Source organism: Saccostrea echinata, unplaced genomic scaffold (assembly GCF_033153115.1).
Source record: "Saccostrea echinata isolate AGI-Se365-2 ecotype Australia unplaced genomic scaffold, CSIRO_AGI_Sech_v1 ptg000056l, whole genome shotgun sequence".
NCBI classification, from domain to species: domain Eukaryota; kingdom Metazoa; phylum Mollusca; class Bivalvia; order Ostreida; family Ostreidae; genus Saccostrea; species Saccostrea echinata.
Window position 1 is genome coordinate 4,251,350 of NW_026889805.1, and position 21,470 is coordinate 4,272,819.

Genomic DNA, 21,470 nt, shown 5'->3' on the forward strand with positions numbered 1-21,470 from the left:
TACCGCGGGTATGATTTTTGAATAAAACGTTAATTCTACGGTAATTTTTGATTTTTCATATGGAATACATTGTAAATGTGTACTAAAAGATTAATTTATGGAAAAAGACAAATAAAAATATTCTTGGACCCCGGGGTGTGTATTGGGTGCATATTGGGGGGGGGGGGGTCCTGTCCACAAGCACCTGTGCAACATTCAAGCTTAAAAGACCATTCAAACAATATATACAAATTAGGAACAGTGCAAATCTTTTGGAATCAGAGGTAGAATTAAGTGCCATGGATCTGTCATGTTGTAAATTTTGAACTTACCTGTTGTCAGTAAATTCAAAATTTACATGTCATGTTGTAAATTTTGTATTTACTGCCACCCAGTAAATTCAAAATTTATAGCATGAGATCACTCATGCTAGCACTTACCCCGACACGAGACCTTATACGGTCTCATCCAAAGGACCGATCTCCACGTTTTACTACTTATCCAAACTGAGCATAAAACATTCTCAATGAATTTTTAAATCATTGTGTTGAACCTAACAAATTATTCCGACTCGCTGTATGGTCTGAAAAAACATGGCTGAACTTATCCATTCAGAAACTCAGACTGGGATTGCTCTTAACCAGTGTGTGTTATGGTCTTGATGCAAGGTCATTTGGTCGAGTCAAGGTCACTGACAGAGAAACTGTAATTTCGCTACCGTATTTGTACTAGTTAAACATTGCTGGTATCATGCAGAGTGTGACATGGCCTTGACTCAAGGTCACTAAGGATAAGATGTTTTGACTGTATGTATGGACTAAAAGAACATGGCGTGTCACTGTGAACTTTTCAAGTCGGTAACACACAGATTGGGTTTTATGACGAGAGTGTGACATGGCTTGTCATTTGGTCATTTGGAATGTTCAAGGTCACGTACATTCCTTTACAGTTTTTCCTAGCGAAATATTTTAAGTTGCTTCCCCTTACAAGATTGCTTACATGTATAACTTTAGAATGTTGCATGACCTTGACTCAAGGTCACTTCTTCCTTCCGCAGCTCCAACGGAAGACCTATTCGTTGCTTTGCAACGAGCTCGCTCTAGTTATTATTACTTTTACAGCATCTATTCACTGTCAAGTGTGTGGCGACTATAACAAAGACATTCCTTGTGATACCCGGAGTGTATACATTGGCCCCACTGTTTCTTGTTCAGGAAACAATAATTACTGCATGACGGACATAGTACATAGCCATAGTAACGTGAGGGTCTTCAAAAGGTGAAAAATTGTACTAGCATATTATCTGTTTTAACGATAAAGGTGATATTTATAAAAGATCAGAAAGTATTCTAGAGAGAAGGGCCTAATTGAGGGGGTGGGGGGGGGGGGGGTGTAGAATCATTGAATGCATGTTTATATCTTTACCATTAGAAATAAAAGGGAAGGTATCTAACAAGGACCAAATTTGATCCGTCCTTTTACGTACAATTGCATTTATAAACTTTGTTGTTCATTATGAACATTTTATGTTTCTGGACTTAATTCTCAGTTGTGGTGACGCGGGGGGGGGGGGGGGGGGGCTGGGGGGCTCATAATGTTCTTGGTATCGTTAAAATGGTCAATAACGGCTCTTACTTACTTGCATAAAGTACATACTGGGTATGTTGAATATTCTAATAATCCTCTATTTGTCCATTTCTTTTCTTGGAGCAGGTGTGTGAACGAGACTGTATGCAGGAACCAGTGGTTGTCTCAGACGTCAGATCAGGACCACTGTACCAACTATGGTCACGTGCCAGTCAGTGGAGATTACACGTGTCATTTCTGCTGTACCTCTAACAAATGTAATCAGGGCTTACTGCCCGATTCATCTACTCTGTATTCCAAATCCTGATCGGTTGTTTGTTACGGAATTCATTTTAGTTAACTCAATAAATTTTGTGTAAATTCATAATTTATTTTATTAGATTAATATTAACTTTAGAACAGATTGAAAAATTACAGTAGTAATACACCAGTGACACTAAAGAAGTATGTATCTCTCGAAATATACAGAAAACACACCACACACATAAGAGAGACAGAGAGAGTCTTGTATGCCCATTATTGAAGCTTACATGCGTATTTTGGCTAGTTTTGACCAAAAAAATTAATCAATATTTTCAAAAGTCTTCACAACCATTTTAACAAGAGATTTTCATTATTTTTCTTTCTCTTAAAAAAAAAACTTGAGTAAATATATGGGTATATCCTCAAGACAGTGAAGTTAAACGTTTGTTATCACTTTATGTGTTCCGTCAGTGTTGCATTACGGTTAGGGCGGATGAAGTCCTTTCCACTCATGTCCGTGAAGTTGGTACACTCCTTGATTGCAGAGTTGGGAACCTGTGAGGCAATATTTCTTAGTGTCATTCAGTAAAGAACATACCAACATCTTAAAACTCTACCACATTTCTCTATTAAAGTCCATCATGCTATACTTTAAAACTTGGGCTTTTCTCTTGACGATCTACTTTATCATTTTCACTGTAATTAATCAGCACTATAACGTCTGATTTTACTGAATTCACATCTACCTTGTATAAGTCTTACAATGTTTTCAAATATCATGAACTTCTTCATATTTGCATTATAGATTAAAAAAAAATTAAGAACAAGAGAGAATTGCTGTGTAACGAAGACTTTGAATAAAATAAAATGAAGTATTCTTTCATTTTTGAACAAGCTGTAAACGAATTCCTGACAGGACGTATTTGAATTCTCTGCACAATTGATATGGATTCCTGACACAATGCAAATGGATTCCTGACCTATACCGACCTTGGTAAGTGGGGTGTATCTTGGGTGATGATGTTCAATGACTGGGTCATTGCTGGCTTTATTGTAAGTACAGATGTACACCCATCTGCGCATGTCACTGTTGTTATCAGAACTATGATGTAGCACATTGCAATGGAAAAACAGGGCATCACCTTCAGAAAGAATATTTAAAACTTAACAATTTGTTTTCTAAATCTATAAAGTATTATTTGACACTTATTTTGCAAAAATTCAATTAAGTGAAATGGCCCGTAATTCTACTTGTGTGATTTAGCAGACCTGTTTTTGAATACTTTTGACATTGTTTGAAGAAGAATTTATTCAAAACAACCTGAAAACATAGAAGATATAGCTTGCTATGACTTTCGAGATTTAATATCGACGACGTTTTATTATTAATAGTATTCAGTTTGATTCCTACATGTACGTTAATTCGATATATACCACTGAACTCGAAATAAAAGACATCACAGAGTCTGACACATCCGTTTCATATTTGGATGTTTTATTAGATCTAGAGAAAGATATTGATGGAAAACTAAGAACTAATCTTTATGATAAACGTGATGACTTTTTTATCGTCAACTTCAATATGCTATTATCACCTATATAAAGTGTTTATGTCTACAATTTGTTTTGATATGCAAGAACATACATTTTTTTTAAGGTAGCAGGCTACTGTCAGATAAGACAATGATGCAAGGATATCAACAATCTTGCTTTAAGTCAACACTTCTCATATTCTATGGTCGATACATTGACTTGTTAGCATATACAATCTATCATTATATTGAATATTGACTGACCTTTTGCATGCAAAATTCTAAGGCCATAATTTCTACGGATTCCATGAAAAGAAGCACAAAGCGGGTATGACAAGAGATGCCTGGATGGATTAGAACATTATTTACTTTGTTATGGATTAAGTATTATTTTACTTGTTATGGATATAGAGTATTGTTTTACTTGTTATGGAATAGAAAATTATTTTACTTGTTATAGATTAGAACATTATTTGACTTCGTTATAGATTACAGCATTATTTTAAGACCTGAAACCATGTTTCATGTTTTACTTCTTATGGATAAGAGCATTATTTTACTTGTTATGGATTAGAACATTTTTTTTGTTATGGATTAGAGCTTTGTTTTACTGGTAATGGATTAGAGCATTATTGGACCTGTTATGGATTAGAGCATTTTTGACTTGTTATGGATTAAGGCATTATTTTACTCTGCTATGGATTAGAGCAATATTTTACTCGTTATAGATTAGAGCATTATTTTACTTCACTATGTATTAAAGCATTTTTTTTTACTTTGTTATGGATTAGAGCATTATTTGACTTGTTATGGATTAGAGCATTATTTTACTTGTTATAGATTAGAACATTATTTTTTTTTGTAATGGATTAGAGCTTTGTTTTACTGGTAATGGATTAGAGCATTATTGGACCTGTTATGGATTGGAGCATTTTTTGACCTGTTATGGATTAGAGCATTATTTTACTCTCCTATGGATTTGAGCAATATTTTACTCGTTATAGATTAGAGCATTATTTTACTTCACTATGTTTTAGAGCATTTTTTTTACTTTGTCATGGATTAGAGCATTGTTTGACCTGTTATGGATTAGAGCATTATCTTACTTCGCTATTGATTAGAGCATTATTTGACTTGTTATGGATTAGAGTATTATTTTAAGACCTGGATCCATTTCAACAAACATGTGAGGACAAGTCTTCTTGAGTTCTTCCACCCGTGATAGGTCCGCCTCGGCCTGCTTCAGAACAGGATGATGGTCAATCCTGCCACATTTATGAGAACCCTCCAGTATCTTAAAAACATTATGTTTGTTTCAGTCACTTGTTTCATATTTCTACAGTGTATTATTTACTGTACTTTGTTTCGAAATCCATATCAATAAATGCTTGTGATAAATTAAAGGAAGTTTTTTTTGCGGGGGAGGGGGATTTGAGTAACCTGTAAGCAGCCATTTTCTTTCCTGCAAGGATCCAATGGAATAAAAACCGTCATCATATCAGGGAACAGGCAACCGTTGTTGTACCAATATCTAAAGCAATATAAGAATACATTCGTATGCTGTAAAATAGATCTCTGGGTAATGAGTAGCACTTATAAACGTGGATGCATATTTAGAATAAACAAGTGCTTCAGCAAATCCAATCCTCAAAAGAAAAAAAGAAACAAATATTCCTGTCACCATCTTCTCCTTTTTTAATTTCCCATATTCTTACTGTAAACTACGGTACTAAACATCCTATACTTATCTGTATTCTTGATTTTATCAGTGAACTTGTTTTAAAATACGATATCTATTCTTATTCTTTATCTACATTGTACATTCCCTAGTTACCCTTAAATCGTGGCATGATTTTTTGCATAATTTAACAGCAAACTTTGAAACTAACGGACCCTTTATTTTTGGTATAAGATTTGATATCTTCTCACCATCTTGGTATCTAATTTGGTTATTAAAATTTAGTACTTTCGTGTACTCTTAGTATAGAAGACAATCTTAAAGCAAGCATTGCAAACTTTAAAAATTAGATGCTGACCTGTAATATAATTACTTACCTGTAATCTTAGAATAGCAATACTTCAATAACTGAATGAATGTTTGATATTTACCCATAATCTTGGTGCCACAGGTGCTGGGCTCCCTTCTGTGCCCCTTTCAGTATCATCTTCCCATGATAATGATACACCTCTCCTCCTAAAAGCTAAAATAAAGTACTTCATACAAAATATTCTTCTTGTTTTATTTTAGTACTTCTTTAGATACGTATATTTTTGTGTCGTCTACTTGGCATGGCGGACACATAGGAATCATTTTGTCCTGTGTCTCTCCGTTTGTCTGGTTGTCTGTCCAGAAAAGTCACATATTAAATGAAAGCCTCTTACTCAATTTCAAATTTCATCTCCTTTAAATGATACATGTATATTTTAGTTTAGAGATAATCATGACGTAGAGTTGTAATGGTACATTCAAGTTCGTCCTTTTGACAAATATGTGCAGTATTTAACATTATTTAACAACATTTAACAATGTCTCGGGATCTTTCTGAATGCACGGATCCTGGCATGATTATTAGCCTTATAATTGGGCAATTTACATATATAAGTAAAACATATCAGTCAATAGATTGATGTAAACTAACTGCTAGAGATTTCATTTTGTTCATGGTTTAAAGATAAATAAATTAACAGCAAAGTTTTCAAAATTTACGAATCCGTCGGGATCGCTTCGTCAATTGAATATTTCTTCAATAAAGAATGTTCGTATATCGAGGCATAAAACGGATTATATAAACATATTTTCCTGGATTACAGGGATAAATGTAATTATGCATAAATTACTAAAGCAATTTGTAAGTTATTAGCAAGACAAATAAATATTTCAAATAAAATTAAAGTTCATAAACTGAACAGAAAACTACAGATTGTGCATAGTATCAAGTGAATGAGTATATTTTATGATCAATGTACATTGTATTTCTATAATTAGTTTTCAGCTTTCAGGATTTTTTTTCCTGATGGGTTTCATATAGATAATAAAAGATTTTTTAAATTGAATCCTATAAGAATAATTTATCTTTTCCGATACTACAATGAAGTATCCTTAGGCGGCACGTATTCTTTGAACACAGTAATTGGTTTTACACTAAAAATGTAGCAACATATAAAGAATGAGTTAAACAGTGTTCATTATTTTTAAAGAATCTCTAATGAGAGAAATTAAAGATTAACTAGAAACACCTTTGTAAAATCATTAACTAAACACATTACTTAATTAATACAAGTACAAGTTCATTTTAAAGATATGCATTTATATAGTGTACCTGTTCGCATGTTCCTGCAACTTTTTCGCTGCGAGCTACCATTCCTGTGACGTCAGAACCAGGGTGCGACCAAATAATTCGTTGCGTCTTCTTTGCCTTATTTACTTCTTCAACCTATGTAATGTTTAGTTAAATACTTGTATTTTTATATAATTATTTTTTTTTTTAATAATTGATTTGATTTAGTAATAGAAAAATATGTTGTTTTTGGTTTTTTAAGTAAATTACCTCATAGTTTTCTTTCATCATTGCGTCACTGCCCTCCAGTACTTTCAGTACTCTTTTAACCTCTTCTTTGTCAAGTAAACCCCTAAGATTAGATGTTATTTTCTTTTTTAAATTTTCAAGTATCGAATTAATCACTATATCCCAGAAAAAGTGCACTTTGTAGATCTATATTTAAATTTTGCTGCTGTCATATGTTTCAATTATTTAAATTGTTTGAATATTAACAATAAACTCTTGTTATGCTATAAGGATTACTTCCATTTCTAAGGACAGTATCAATCGACATTACCTTTCGTTTCTTTTTTTTTCTTTATTTTTTTTGAAGAGTATACTACATATAGATAGTCGCCCGCGTGGCGCAGTGGTTAGAGAGTCTGCTCTATGGTTAGAGCGTCTGCTCTAGAGTCGTGGAGTATGGAGTTTATCCTTACGTCGGGGGTTCGAATCCCACTGCGGGACGTGGAGACCGGTCCTTCGGATGAGACCGTATAAACCGAGGTCCCGTGTCGCAGTAGGTGCTGGCATGAAAAAGATCCCTCACTGCTCAATGGCCTTGAGTGCCAAGTATAGGTCAAAATTTGTAGCCATCCACCGGCAAGTGGTGGCGTCTCCATATGAGTAAAAACTCGAGAGAGGGACGTTAAACAACAAACAAATAAAACATGTAGATACGTTACTAGAGCATCACACACTGATTTTCTGTTAAGCTGGTGCCTGGACCATCTGGTCATCTTTCCACTGGGGTCACTACTCATAGTTAGACCGGTAAACTGAGGTATACACAGCTAGGGTGTAATTTATCACATTAAAATGATTACATATACATGTATATGTTTACATTTGCTGTGTTTTTCTACTAAGCCAACTGTGAAATTGATTTGAAAGCCATTTTTGTGTATACTCACGCGTAGAAATATACAAGGAGAAACTCGGGCTAAAGTGACGTCACAATGAGGCTACAGAGACGTTAATAAAAATATGACGATATAGTGCAGCGAGAAATTCAAACATTGAGTATTTTTGGTGCATTTAAGCATGTAAAATGTAAATATAAGGAATGCTAGCGCGCTTCATGAAATATGCCTATGTGACAAGTCTGTGTGATTTACACACCAAATAACTCACATAGAACTTTTAAAAAAACATTCCTTACATGTAAATACATACAGAGCATACATATTACAAAAATCGGATCTTTATCAATATGCATCAAGGTTCTACGGTATATCAATATATTCTTTATCATGAGTGTGGGTATGATCTGGCATGTATCTGAATAAATTATCTAATCTCACCGGATAAGGATATATCCATATTCTTCAAAGTCCCTTTTCGCCTGCTCGGAAAGCTTAAAATTGTCGGTGTATTCGTACTCTGTAAAAACATATCTTAATGAAATACAAATGAAGAAACAAATGACATATATTACAAAATATTGCCAAAATGGTCCATTTCATAACGTCGAATATTAACTTTTAAAATAAGTTTTCCAAATAAATCGAGTTTCATCACTTCAAATTACACATGAATTTTGACACATTTTATCAAGGATAAATTTTTGGAGAAAAAAAAATCCTACCTGAATGTCGATCCATAACTTTTCGTCGCTGAGGTCCTACAATAAAAATTATATGCAGAGATTCTTTAAATACGTATAATTACGAATATATGATATGTAACTTTATCATATACATTATACAAATTGTTCATAGATCAAGTGGATACTGAAGATAAAATGTCAGTGGCACTCAGGGCCTTTGTTTACATTACTTCGTCAGTTAGGGAAGAAAAACACTTTCCTGCTGATGTACACCCTCCGATCACTGCTTCTTTATGGACCCTTTTTTTTCAAAATAAAAGTTACATTGAAGAAGATAATCAGAAATGCAACTAAAATTGCGACAATTTTAATTGAGATTAAGGTGAAAAGTTGAAATCAAGACTTACCTAGTTAACGCTCTTGTTTATTTACTTATGAGGCTTTTTAAAACCTAATAATACGTATCACATGACGAACGATTATCTCTTAGTTGTAAAAAAAAAAAAAAAAAAAAAAAAAAAAAAAAAAAAAAAAACAGGAATCAAAGTACTCGAAGTACTTAAAAAGATGTAGAACACAGACCCGTGCATAATAAAAAGTGGAGAGACACTTTTTTCGGAGTATAGCTATAACTGTAGTAAATATTCCTCGAGATGCTGGTTGCCCCCCCCCCCTCCCCCATATACACACACTTTTTGATGTTGTAAGGTTGAGCACAGACAAATTCCCGGATTTGGACAGCAAATAGGTTTTTCATTTTTTTTTTTTATTATCATTCTTTTTTTGCTTGTCAGATTTTTTGAAGTTGCCCCCCTCCCCCTTTGGAACGTTGCTACGGGCCTGGAATTATGCACTTATTGTAAAAAAAATAATTTTAATTGTGTGGTAATTTCTCTCTGTACATAAATATACCCATGAAATGTAAAGATAACGAATAACAGTAATCATTCTAAAAAGTCTAATTATATTAGTCTAATTATACATTACATTACATTACATTTCGCGGGGATCAAACAGCAAGCACGGTCCTCTGAGTTGCGATCAGGTGCCATGGAGGAATCGGCATCCACCGCTGAAAGCCATACCTGCTGTGAGCCCTTTTGTCTTGATCGGGCTTATGGAATATTTATCGTTATTATCGTGCATGTCAAGGTCAATTCATTCATTTTTTGGGGTGGTTTCTTCAACTTTTCTGCGCACGCGTACAGTAAGAGAAAGAAGTGAAGCAATATTTTCGTTTTGCGGCAGACGAAAATGATTTTTTCTCCATAAATGAAAAAGGCGAAGATAACGAACAGTGACCGACCTCAAAAAAGGTAAAACAAAATTTGCACGGTTTATGCAACGATTCTATTGTCAACCGTTTTTGCGTCACTGTCTTTTGAAATAAAGTTTGAGGTTAAAACATTTTTTTCCGTGACTATTTTCCTATGAAGAAAGAATAAATCTTTACTCAAATCTGCCATGCATGTTTGCCCTGGTCTTCATGGAAGATAAAAAGAAAAAAAAAAAACCCATCAATATCAGAATAAATTCATATAAATAAATTTTCAAACCGCTTAAGTCAAAATACTCTGATAATTTCAAAAATAAACATAATCTTCAATTCTATAGCCTGTTTGTATAACAAATAAGCCGACTTAAATCTGCAAAACGATATCTATTTAAAATAAAGACAACTATTGTGTAAATAAAAATTCTCAATACCAATATTATCTATTTTAGTAAGTATTAATGTTAACAGGTAATGATAAGTATTTTTGTTAAATACCCACGAAGACCGAATCTTGTCTCCTGCATTTAATCCCCGGGTAAGGTAAAGACACCTGTTCGTAACTTTCCTCTTTCATTGCTCAAATTTCACTCGTTGCTGTTCCAGTACCATGCCACTTAAAGGATGTTGCAAATTAGAAGTGAATTTGCCTTGTTTGGACAGCGTGGACTTGGAGAGCGGAAGTTCAGACGTCATAGATATTTTGGATATCACTTTTATTATTTTGAAAAGTCTTGCTAATGCATGTCATAAGTTTGAAAAGAAAACTTGCTTCCTGGCTAGGATTTGGATAGGATACATTATTGACGCCGTAGAACTCAGCATCATGAGTATCAACACAAATGGCCTTCACCTTGATCACTGGTTCGGACAGGTGCTCTTTGGAGTGTACGTCATCGCTGTGCTGATATTTGCCAGCGTTGTGTCGTTGATGGAATTCTGCTGTAACGTCAGTGTTAATCGCTACTGGATGAGAATTTTTATTGTATTCAAATTAACGTCCTTCATTAATGCCCTGTTCATCTTTGTACACCCACTTGTGATTTCTGACACAGAAGACATAGAAGGGTATGAAATATTTCTGATGATAATAACCGTATTGGATATGATTTTTATATAACTTGTATCAATTATATGTATCTTAGTGTATGGAAAATGCTTACGAAAAGGAAAAAGTGTTCAACCCAAACCGACTTCCAACAAGACCAGTCGTTCCAAACTTGACATAAAAAAGAAAAGAAAGTCGAAGCAGACAGTATGAATTCAAAATTGCCATCGTTTTCAGAAAAAAAAAACTTATATCTTTTTAGTACCTTTTTGTTTCAAGAATATAGATTTAAGTTTTCTTTGTCCTATATAAGCTGTTTTCCATTATAAAATTGTATTTTAATTGCATTGTATTTGAAACAGTACTGGTAACTAGAGAATATACTTTAAAGACAACGTAGAAACAATACAGTTTCACAGCATAATTTAACACGGAGTTTTTTATGCCCCGAGATCACAAATCGGGAATATATTGTTTTTCTCCTTCTGACCATCTGTCATTCTTTGTCTCTGTCATAAACTTTAACCTTTCTAATGACCTTTGAACCGCAGAACTTGGAAACTTTTTTGTAGAGTTTTAGACATATATGAACGCTTTAATATTTCTATCAAAATTTCAACTCGTCCATTTTTCTGAAGACGAAATTAAAAAAAAAGAAAATTGAAATATGTATGGGTAAGGATTGGTGTTATATGAATAGAATAATATTGTTTGGAGACTGCATGTGTTGTTAAAGGAGGATTTTTATTTTAAGTTAAAATGATTAAAAAAATGATGGACCTTAATGTAAATTCTAGTCTCTTAAAATCAATTCTAAACCCATTTAGGGGATTATCACAATCATTTAATGTCACAAATAATGAACTGGACCTTACCCGATCAGTGAGTATACCCGACTTTCTTCAGGTTGAGATTAACAAAGAAAAAGAAAATGATGGCCAGCAGAATGAATTTGTTTTATCTGTGCTTCATAAAATGCTTTCATTTCATGGGAATAATAAGAGAAATGATGCATGTACAAATTTTTGTGCGTCTTAGTAACTGTAACGATTTACAGAAGCACAAATAGGATTCTAATTCAAGGAGCTGGTGCTTTTTAATGGTACAGGAATGACTTAAGTTCTGAATGAAATACTATATATAATAGTCAACCTTATTAATGGCCACAGCGACTCTGATCAGCCGAACTGTACCTCGACCCCAAGGCCCTCTAAGAGAACGAACGAATCAAATATTGAGATGGGATGCGACCAATGTAAAAAGCGCGGAAATTTAAAACATCTTTCCGAGACTGTGAAAATGCTTAACACCAAAGAAGTTGAAATCCTGAAGAAGCAGCTAATAGAAGCAGAACAAGCAAGCCATGTTCTAATGCTTCTACATAAATTTCTGGGGGGAAAATGAAACAGAAGGAAATTCGACCGAGGGACTTCCAGTAATAAGTGGAATTTCAAGGCACATCCAATGTACTTTTATTATTGAGAAAAGAACCTCCAGTACTTCAACAGATGCAGATATCAGTCGCAGTTCCGTGTGAAAAAAAAACCCCAGCCCACAAAAAACAAAAAAACAACATTTCAATGATTAAGAAAATGCCAGATTTATACATCTCCAGAGCTAGTCAGAATATATCAATCCCCTACACATAATGCAACTTTACAAGAAATCCTCAGTATCAAGGGAATATAATTAATTCTTCAAAGAATAAAAACCCGTAGCCTAGATCCAAGTGTGAAAGAAGGTACAAATCGAGGTGCCCGTATTGCACATATTCGTTCAAAACAACAGAGGTTTGATGTGTCCTCCATCCATATGTTATTATCTAGGCAGGGGGGGGTAATGATGTCGCTTATTTCCGCAACATTGATGAAATTGAGAATGACTTTGCAGAAATAGTTGCTGATTTGAAGAGAAGAAATCAAATCATTGGGGTTTTTTTCTCGATTTGATTCCAAGACGGGATACAAATGTAACAGAAGTGAATAAGTGCATTAGATATGTTTGTGAGGAGTAAACAGTTAATTGAATCCAGCAAGTCATTCAAACACTAGAGTTCACCTTTCTTGTGGAGAGATGGCATCCACTTGTCTAACCGTGGTACCGCTTCACTTCTCAGGCTCTACAGTACTCATATACAAATTCTTAAGCATCAAAATTCCTTTTCTATGCAGCCATGCTATTAATGTGGAGAGCAAGCTAGGCCATTCTTCATGTAATTTGTTGGTAAAGTGTTGAGCATGGTCACAGAAATTCTGTACAAAATAGGATCTCGGCAATGAAAGCTGTGTGACCGGTCAGCAAGGGATGGTCACTCCTACATGGCACCTGATCCCACCTCTAACGTTTTTAGAGGTCCGTGTTTGCTCTGCTCCAGATTTGTATTGTTTCATTAGACTTTTGAGATTGATTACTGCTCGTTATCTTCATATTTAATACAGTAATTATGAATAACATTGAACGAGTAGTTATATGTTAATAGCACAGACACCGGAAGTGTGGATACAATCCCTACACCTACCCACACTCAATTAATAAAAAATAATATAGCAAGGGCCCAGAATTTCTCAAAATTATGAGATTTCTAATCACATCCATATTTTGTTCTATACAAACAGATTCATTTAAAATTTGTACTTTTTCACAGGTTCAGAGATTCGCCATGTACTGTGTGATAAAACGTTCTATCTGCATGCTTGCATAAAACGACATATTGATGTGATTTTTGAGATTTTATAAGCTCTTACTACTTTTTTTTAATTAAGTAAGGTGTGTGTGTGTGTGTGTGGGGGGGGGGGGGGTTAGTCGATCCATGTTTCAAATGCCTGTCGTTAATTGTGGTTGTAAATGGCTATATTTTGTGCATCATGGAATTCATAATATTACGGGAAGGACAATTCATAAAAAGTTGAGATTGATGCAAAGCGTCAAATCGGCCAAAAATATTTAATATTTTAAGTTAAAAAATATATCAAATAAAGAGCCCAAGGAAAGCGCAAGATTTTTAAAGCGGAAAATGTATACATATTTTTATTACAAAAATTTATACATGTACAAAGCTATAAACAAAATTACACAAATTGAAAGATGCACAGAATTGTTTTGCCTCTGAATAGAATGACGATCTGTCATTGGATAATAGGCCCGCCGCCTATATTTCTATAGACGGCGAATAAAAAAATATAGATTGAAACATGGCGGCTAAAACAATGTTATATCACCCATATTTACAGAAAAAATATTATTCTAATATCGAAAAAGTTTATTTACTGTAAAAAAAAAAAAAGGTTTAAAAAGAAATATAAGGGAAACTGCCAAAACACATATGCAGTAGGCTTATCCATTTTTACAGTTCTACTTATTTGTTATATATATATATATATATATATATATATATATATATATATATATATATATATATATATATATATATATATATATATATATATATATATATATATTGTTGACTTTATTCCATACTTCCCTGTGGAGAATCAGGCCATGGATGAACCCTCTCCATTCTGATCTATCTTTGGCTTTGACGATAGCATGACTCCATGGCCACCATATAAATACAAGTTACTTAGCATTTCCTTTCCCTTTCTACGGTTCTGTGTCCTTTGGTCTTCCTCTTCTCCTGCTCTGGTGTCCAATGATATTCTGGTATGACTATCTGTTCTCATTCTCTGCACATGCCCTATCCATTCCTATCTCCTGGTTCTTATAATTTTTCTGATGTTATCCACGTTTGCTAGTTCTCTTACTCTTTTATTGGTGATTTTCAATGTCCTCATTGTCTTTCTCAAACATTTATGGAGTAAGGAGTTAAGGAGTTTTTCATTTCCTTTGTTTATCTTCCATGTTTCAGCGCCATACAACAAAACAGATATTACGTTTGACTTGAAGATCTTCAATTTGGTTATTCTAGAAAGTTGACTGTTTGACCATATCTTGTAGAGTCTGTTACCGACTACTCTGGCATGACTCCAGACTTCTCTGTATCTCCCTCTCCGTCCATCCTTCTTTACTCATAGTTGTTTCAAGATAGACAAAGGTGTCACTGTCTTCGATCAGACCTCTTTTGATTTATATCAATATTTGTTGAAATCACTTCATATTATTTCCTTTTGATTAGAAATGGCCAAACTTGGGGCACTTGTGTTTATTCAACATATGTGTGTGTTTTGTATTCATGTCTTTTGTAAAACATGAAAGCTAAATATTCTATACTTTCTGTAACATAACCTTGTCTTTCTGTCTTAAATGAACTTATATTATATACTCACATGCAACATGAAACAAGAATATCAACAATATCCTTTAGAGTCATTTTCGCAAATTCTATGATCGATACAGTGACCTTGTCAGCAAAAACAATCCATCATTAAGCCGAATGTTGACTGAAGTTTCTCTTACAAATTGTAAGTTCATAATTTTCACACTGAATTGCCTACAGATTTTTCCGTTTGTCCGATCATGACAATTAATAAGAAGCATACGGCGGATGTGTCCGATCGAAAGGGGATGCTTACTCCTCCATGGCACCTGATATGATGTTTTTAGAGTTCCGTGTTTGCTCTTCTCCAAATATGTATTGTTTCAATGGATTTTTGAGCTTTATTACTGATCTTTATCTTCATATTTCATGCATACATTAGTGATTAGAGGATAACTATCTGATTCGAATGTTATGGTTCTTGTTATACTGGACTAAAGCATGCAGTCAATTTATGTTTGTTATTATTATTTTCTATTACAACTCATTTGATTGCCATAACTCATAAAATAAACCGTTATAAATAAACATTAAACGGAAATAATTTTTGACAAACACGAGAGATATATTTGAATCAAATCATAGCAGGTCAATTGGTTATAAAATAGATGATAATGGTTGAAATAACAGCTGTGACATTTGTAAAGACATGTCCTAATAATTCATCCAATTTTCTGAGAACATGTGGCACATTCAGATTACATGGACGCACTGAAACAAAGCCCGTGAACAATAGCCTATAGAGTATGGAAGTCAAAAGTCTACTGGTATTCAAGTTACTGGTGTTTTTTGTAGCATACACAAATGCAGGTAAGATTTTGTCGATTTTCATGGATTAATCAATATGTAAGTTGGGTGAATATCATTTGTAAACAAAAAAATTGATTGGTTGATTTTATCAATTTCTTGAAATTTTTGAAAAGAAATTTAAAATGCATATGTATATATATATATATTAGGGATGTCAAATCGGTCAATATTTGATAACCGGTTACTCGGACGAGTTTCCGATCGAGTACCCGGGTACTCGGAAAAAGCGGTATAAATGAAAAGTTTGTTGATTTAATTGAGACCTGTTTACCCCATCGATGTTTTCTTTCGTTTATAATGCATGTACATAAACATCGAGCCCAACGAAAACGATTTTTTGGTACTTAATTTATGTATCAAACAAACACAAAAGACATGATCAATTATTACACCATCAATTACAAATGATTTACAGTTCTTTTTTAGGAAGACAATTTGATCAACGGAAGAGAATCATTACTTTGTAATGATTAGACTTGCGAAAGAGAATCATGTCTTTGTAGCGAAAGAGAATAATGTCTTATTTTCTTTGGGAATGGACGTTGTCATGATCGTGAGTCGTACATGTACTGTATATTATTTACATTTCCAAGTTTTCTCTTGATAACTCTGAAAGTTAATTATGTTGATTTCTCAACTTCACCCGTTATGCATTAATTATCCCCACATTTCCAACTGCAGTTGATGCTCTAGAATACCCAACAAACTAGACAGCGATTCCTTAAATAATGGTTGTTTCACCCCGTATACGCTGATATTTCTATGTATGTACGATTTCGCTACCGTATGCTAATTAATTAATCTAAGGATAATTAATAGATCATAATTAAAAGATGTTCATTGAAAACAAATAATTAAAGCCATTTAAAGATTAGGGTCACAAGAGTTGAGACCACCTGTGTACGATGTCCAGTGATTGGTCACGGTTATTACTGTATACACAATCAAGTACATAGCCAAAGGCGATAACGGGCATTAACTGGAATTACTATAGACATGGACAATAAATATTTAAATCACATTTTTTGATACTTTTTTTAATAAAAATATGCACTTTGAAATATGAAAAAATATACATCCGAGTAACCGAGTACCGATTTTAGTATTCGATACTCGAACGTTCGATCGAGTACCCGGTTAACCGGGTACTCGTTGACATCCCTAATATATATATATATATATATATATATATATATATATATATATATATACAGTGGACCTTCAGATATCCGGACGCCAGATATCCGGACGCTTCAGTTTCCGGACGATTTTTAATGGGAACGAAATTTTTTAACGTTATTTTGTCTCGTTTAACCGGAATTCCGCGTTCCGTATCCGGACGGTCTTTTTTCACCACAAAATGAATTATTACGTTATATTTTGGTTCATTTATCCGGACGATAATTTTTTTCACTGGTCCGTCAAGTCTGCTCAAACTTCTTGATCTGGGTGTTAATTGTTGTAAAAACACTGGTCTGGCTGTTTGTTTTTAAAGATGATCACCTGCGACCTGTTATCAATGGCTTGCGGCAAGGTTAATTGTAGGTCGATAGCTACGCTCAAGACTCTCGCTTCTCTAACATAGTTTTGATACGTATTAATCAAGGAAAATAATTTTATAAGTCTATGATAATTTTTTCGTAGTTGGCAAATATATTTCTTTTACTGTTCGAATACAGTCGTAACATGGTTTAATGTATTTATAGACATGACATCGGAGTTTTTTTTTTATGCACAGTATTTTGTGCGCGAAACGCATTCTATGATTTGATGACATTTATAAAATCACTTTCAAAATTACACAATCGTTAATACGATCTCGCTTTGGATGATTACGATTAGCGTTCGTATACATATGCAGATTATGTCACATTTATTTAGCATTGATGGGCGTTCATATTAAATAAGACTCTACCGACAGTACCGTACCGACATGGCTACTAGAAGTTGATTCATTAGACACAGGGAAGTAGAAATAATTAACGTGACCATATAAACACGTTTTTTTTGCCCAATGACACGTGTACTTTTTTATTTATTTAAACAAGTATTGAGTAATACTAACTTATATTAAAGTACTTAAACAATAAAACATATTGATAGAAAGCAACATTCTTTACTACTGAAATGGTATATATATAAATTATTATATTTACTTTTTGATGAACATGCTTCCTAGAGTGCCAAAGAATCTTCATTTGTATTGAAATTACACATTCTCTCAATGAGTAATTTATGTAGTAATATCCCACATTCACCTGCATGTGGTGTTTACATCTCCCAACTTATTCAATATTCACGAGCATGCTCCGAGTACGATCATTTGTTAAACCAAGGCAGGCTACTGACAGATAATTTGATGATACAGGGATTTCGAAAACCTCTTTGAAAGTCAGCATTTCATAAATTCTATGGTTGTTATAATGACCTTGTTAGCAAATATAACCTGTCTTTGGGTCGTATGTTGTCTGACGTGTTTCATACCAATTGTTAGACTTTTGGTTTTTTTTTTATTATTATTGAATGACTACGGAATGTTCTGTACACCTGATCTATACACAGGGCTCAAGGCGGGTGTGACCGCTAAACAGGGGGTGCTTACTCCTCCTAGGCACCTGATTCCTTTACAGTAGAATCTTAGTTATGTCAACCTTGAGTTCAATGAAAAAAATGATTGAAAAAAAAGAAAATTAAAATGCCTCACATTTACAAAATCAGAGAATTGGTACTTATTTGGTGGAATTTTACGTTTTGAATTTAAAAAGCAGTATTTTTTATTGTGCATGAGAAAAATGTTAAGTTTTGATAGAAGCGTTTATTTTGATAGAATTTTGATAGAATGGTTTCAAAAAGATGTTATCTCATTTTTTTTTTGGTCATATCAAAAGACGTAAGAAAAAATATCAGATAATTAATGACGAGTTTGTAGTACATTTTACTAATTCTGTAATCTGTTATGCTGTATGTATACTGCATGTATATATGTACAAGATAGGAATGGACTTTCTTTTTTGATAAAAGTAATGATTTATATGTCATGTTTTTACTAAGACTAGTCACGTGGAAAGAATAAACTTGTCACCTGACAAATCAAATAACAATGCAAAATCTTGAAATTTTTGATCTTCAAGACTATAGATCTTCTAACGTTAACTTGCTTGACAGAGATTGAAGATTTTTGTAAAAATCTCAAGTAACTTTTATCTATGGTATAATGTTGATAGAGATACTCATTCGAGGGAGTGAACGTGTTTCCTTGGGATCAGAAGCCCGTCTACAGTGTATTGCAAGAGATTACGATGTCCAGACGAGAAAGATGATTTGGTTCCACAACGGACGTCTTGTTACGAAGTCCAGCAGAAACACCATTACGGAGCTTTTCAATGACAACGAAGATGACTACGGGTTGAGTGAACTCCGAATACCGGAAGTACGACTGAGTGATGCTGGGAGATACACGTGTAAAGCAAACAAGAATCATGAAGCCAGCTTTGATCTAACTGTGCATTAATGATTCTGTAGAAGTAAAAATTATTCGAATAAAATGAAAAAAGCGCCAAATTTTACATTGATATTTTGACATCTCAAAGAATTTACTGTCGCTGAGTGTAGTCTCTATAATATTAAATTAAAAATAATGTACCGTGTGTTCAGGAACATAACATTTCAAAGAATAACAGATTTACGTTACTTTTTGTGTATTTTTTTAATCGAGAAGAAGCTTGAAACTATTTACAGAACTATTTTTTTGGATACATTGTCCCATATTTGAGCTACACTTATATTATCTCAATATCACAACAGCTTTTCACACGAATTTTCATATAGGCTAATTAAAAGTCAAATTTTGATGTTGCCGCAAAACAAATACTTTCTCATCCGTATAATGAAATATTTGCATTTGCAAATATTGTTCTTAGATGAACCTATTCAAGAGAAATATGTTACATTCTGTATAAATTTATTAGGGAATCAGAGGTCATAGCGTGACCAAATCACACGGCGCGATGATACCTTGCATACGGAACTCCGAATTTGAGAGCATATAACGGAGAAAAATAACAGAAACATATCAATTTTTTTTTCAATCAACAGATGCCTATTTAATATTCCTTTGGAGATAAATGATTTAAATAAAAGCATTAAGTCACCAAAAATCTCGCTTAAATTTTTTAACCCGAATTTCCTATGTTAACTAAAACAAACGTTTCTGGCTGAAATTCCTCCGCTTCGACTTCATACTATGAAGGAATCTAAAAAAGTAAGATCATCCTCAGTATCAATCACTATAAAATGTATTTAGGTTTCCAGAATTTGTTATTGCAACATCAGTGTAAACAATCAAATGATTGAGCTAGGCAAACTTTTGTGACATAATTTAACGTCTAGGTAATTGCGTACATGTGCACTTCAACGGTGGACTGTACGTGTACTATTTCTCTTCGAATTTTTCATCTCAAAAGTAAACATTAGTAATAGTTAACAAAGTGAAAAAGTTCACTGGGAAATAAACTTAGTTGGCCTTCGGGTTTCACAGGATTTGATCACGTGACCAGCCAAGTTCTTTTCACTTTGTTTTTATTTAAGAAATAAACAACAATATTAAAAAAGTTCTCTGGGAAATGAACTTGGTTGGTCACGTGATTAAATCCTGTGAAGCTATGTTGTGACGCGCAATGACCTAGAAGCTGTTTGGTCTTGAGAGTTCGCCTCGCTCCAACATTTGAATACTTACATTGATGTTCAGCAGTCCAGTTCAGGAAATTTCTGTTCATTATGAAAAAAATAATGATCGCTACTGAGAATAATCTTACGTATATTGTATGAGTTCTTTATATATGAAGTCAAAAGCGGCGGTATCGTCGGTCTTCAGTTTACATACCTTCAAAGGAATTTCGGGTTAAAAAGGTAAGCGTGATTTTAGGCTAATTAAAAGCATTCTTCACACCGAAGAGAGATCTAATGATCATTTGTTGAACGAAAAAAATATATGTTTCAATAACTTTATCTTTTTCATCGCTTTAACGGCTTAGAAGTTCCGAAACCAGTGTCACCGTAACCAGCTGGTAACAGAAATTTGTAGACAAGATATCATCTCGCTGTGTGATTCGGTCACGCCATGACCTCTGACCCCCTAATACATTCACACAGAATTGAACATAATTTCTCTTCAATAGGTTCATTTAACGTAGAACCTACGTCGTATGACGTCATATCAAGTAAATGAGTTTAGATCGTCTTTTTGGTGCTAGATTCATTATGATGTCATAATTAATCTAATGTTACCTTTTCCCGTACTTTCTCCAAGACTATATCTTGTAATGAAGTTACACATCTGTGATAATGTGAATGACATGCAACTATTTTGAAGGAAATAAAAAATCCTAAGAAATCTAAATAGTACATGAAATGTGTCTGAGTCAAAGATCTTCTAAAAAATTGTGGGTAAATTTTGTATTGTCTATCATGAAATGACATGCATTTCCTTTCATAAATATTTGTTAAGTATTCATAATAGTTGATGTATAATAATAATTATGTTTCCCTAAAATATTACTAGTATCTTTTTAAATAAAAAAAATTACATATTTTTAATATATATTCACATTGTAAATCTGAACGTAACCCCAAAACAGT

The 21,470-nt window shown here is 33.6% G+C and overlaps 2 protein-coding genes and 1 long non-coding RNA gene across 3 annotated transcripts; 2 read left to right on the forward strand and 1 right to left on the reverse strand.

The window, feature by feature from the left end:
- The first annotated feature begins 1,132 nt into the window (after positions 1 to 1,132).
- LOC133173022 (uncharacterized) lies at positions 1,133 to 1,933 on the forward strand. Its single transcript, XR_009718987.1, has 2 exons — positions 1,133 to 1,257; positions 1,693 to 1,933. It is a non-coding gene; the product is annotated as an uncharacterized LOC133173022 (long non-coding RNA).
- Positions 1,916 to 8,722, reverse strand: LOC133173021 (L-proline trans-4-hydroxylase-like). Its single transcript, XM_061307901.1, has 10 exons — positions 8,660 to 8,722; positions 8,469 to 8,504; positions 8,185 to 8,263; positions 6,890 to 6,971; positions 6,662 to 6,775; positions 5,451 to 5,542; positions 4,782 to 4,872; positions 4,506 to 4,635; positions 2,800 to 2,951; positions 1,916 to 2,364 (listed from the first exon to the last, which is right to left on the reverse strand). Exons 2-10 carry the CDS (start codon positions 8,482 to 8,484, stop codon positions 2,260 to 2,262), a joined length of 861 nt encoding a protein of 286 aa, XP_061163885.1. The 5' UTR covers positions 8,485 to 8,504; positions 8,660 to 8,722; the 3' UTR covers positions 1,916 to 2,259.
- Positions 8,723 to 15,741: 7,019 nt separating this feature from the next.
- Positions 15,742 to 19,394, forward strand: LOC133173441 (uncharacterized). Its single transcript, XM_061308429.1, has 2 exons — positions 15,742 to 15,833; positions 19,058 to 19,394. Exons 1-2 carry the CDS (start codon positions 15,770 to 15,772, stop codon positions 19,342 to 19,344), a joined length of 351 nt encoding a protein of 116 aa, XP_061164413.1. The 5' UTR covers positions 15,742 to 15,769; the 3' UTR covers positions 19,345 to 19,394.
- Positions 19,395 to 21,470: the final 2,076 nt, after the last annotated feature.

What these genes read in the sequence shown, in the direction of transcription:
- LOC133173021 (XM_061307901.1), bottom strand. An exon ending in TATGGATATATCCTTATCCG is followed by an intron (nt 6,972 to 8,184) that starts GTGAGATTAGAT and finishes ATCTAATCTTAG; the next exon opens with GGGTTTACTTGACAAAGAAG. An exon ending in GTTTGTTGAAATGGATCCAG is followed by an intron (nt 2,952 to 4,505) that starts GTCTTAAAATAA and finishes TTCTTTCTGAAG; the next exon opens with GTGATGCCCTGTTTTTCCAT.
- LOC133173441 (XM_061308429.1), top strand. Translation starts at nt 15,770, where the DNA reads ATGGAAGTCAAAAGTCTACTGGTATTCAAGTTACTGGTGTTTTTTGTA. An exon ending in TGTAGCATACACAAATGCAG is followed by an intron (nt 15,834 to 19,057) that starts GTAAGATTTTGT and finishes TAATGTTGATAG; the next exon opens with AGATACTCATTCGAGGGAGT.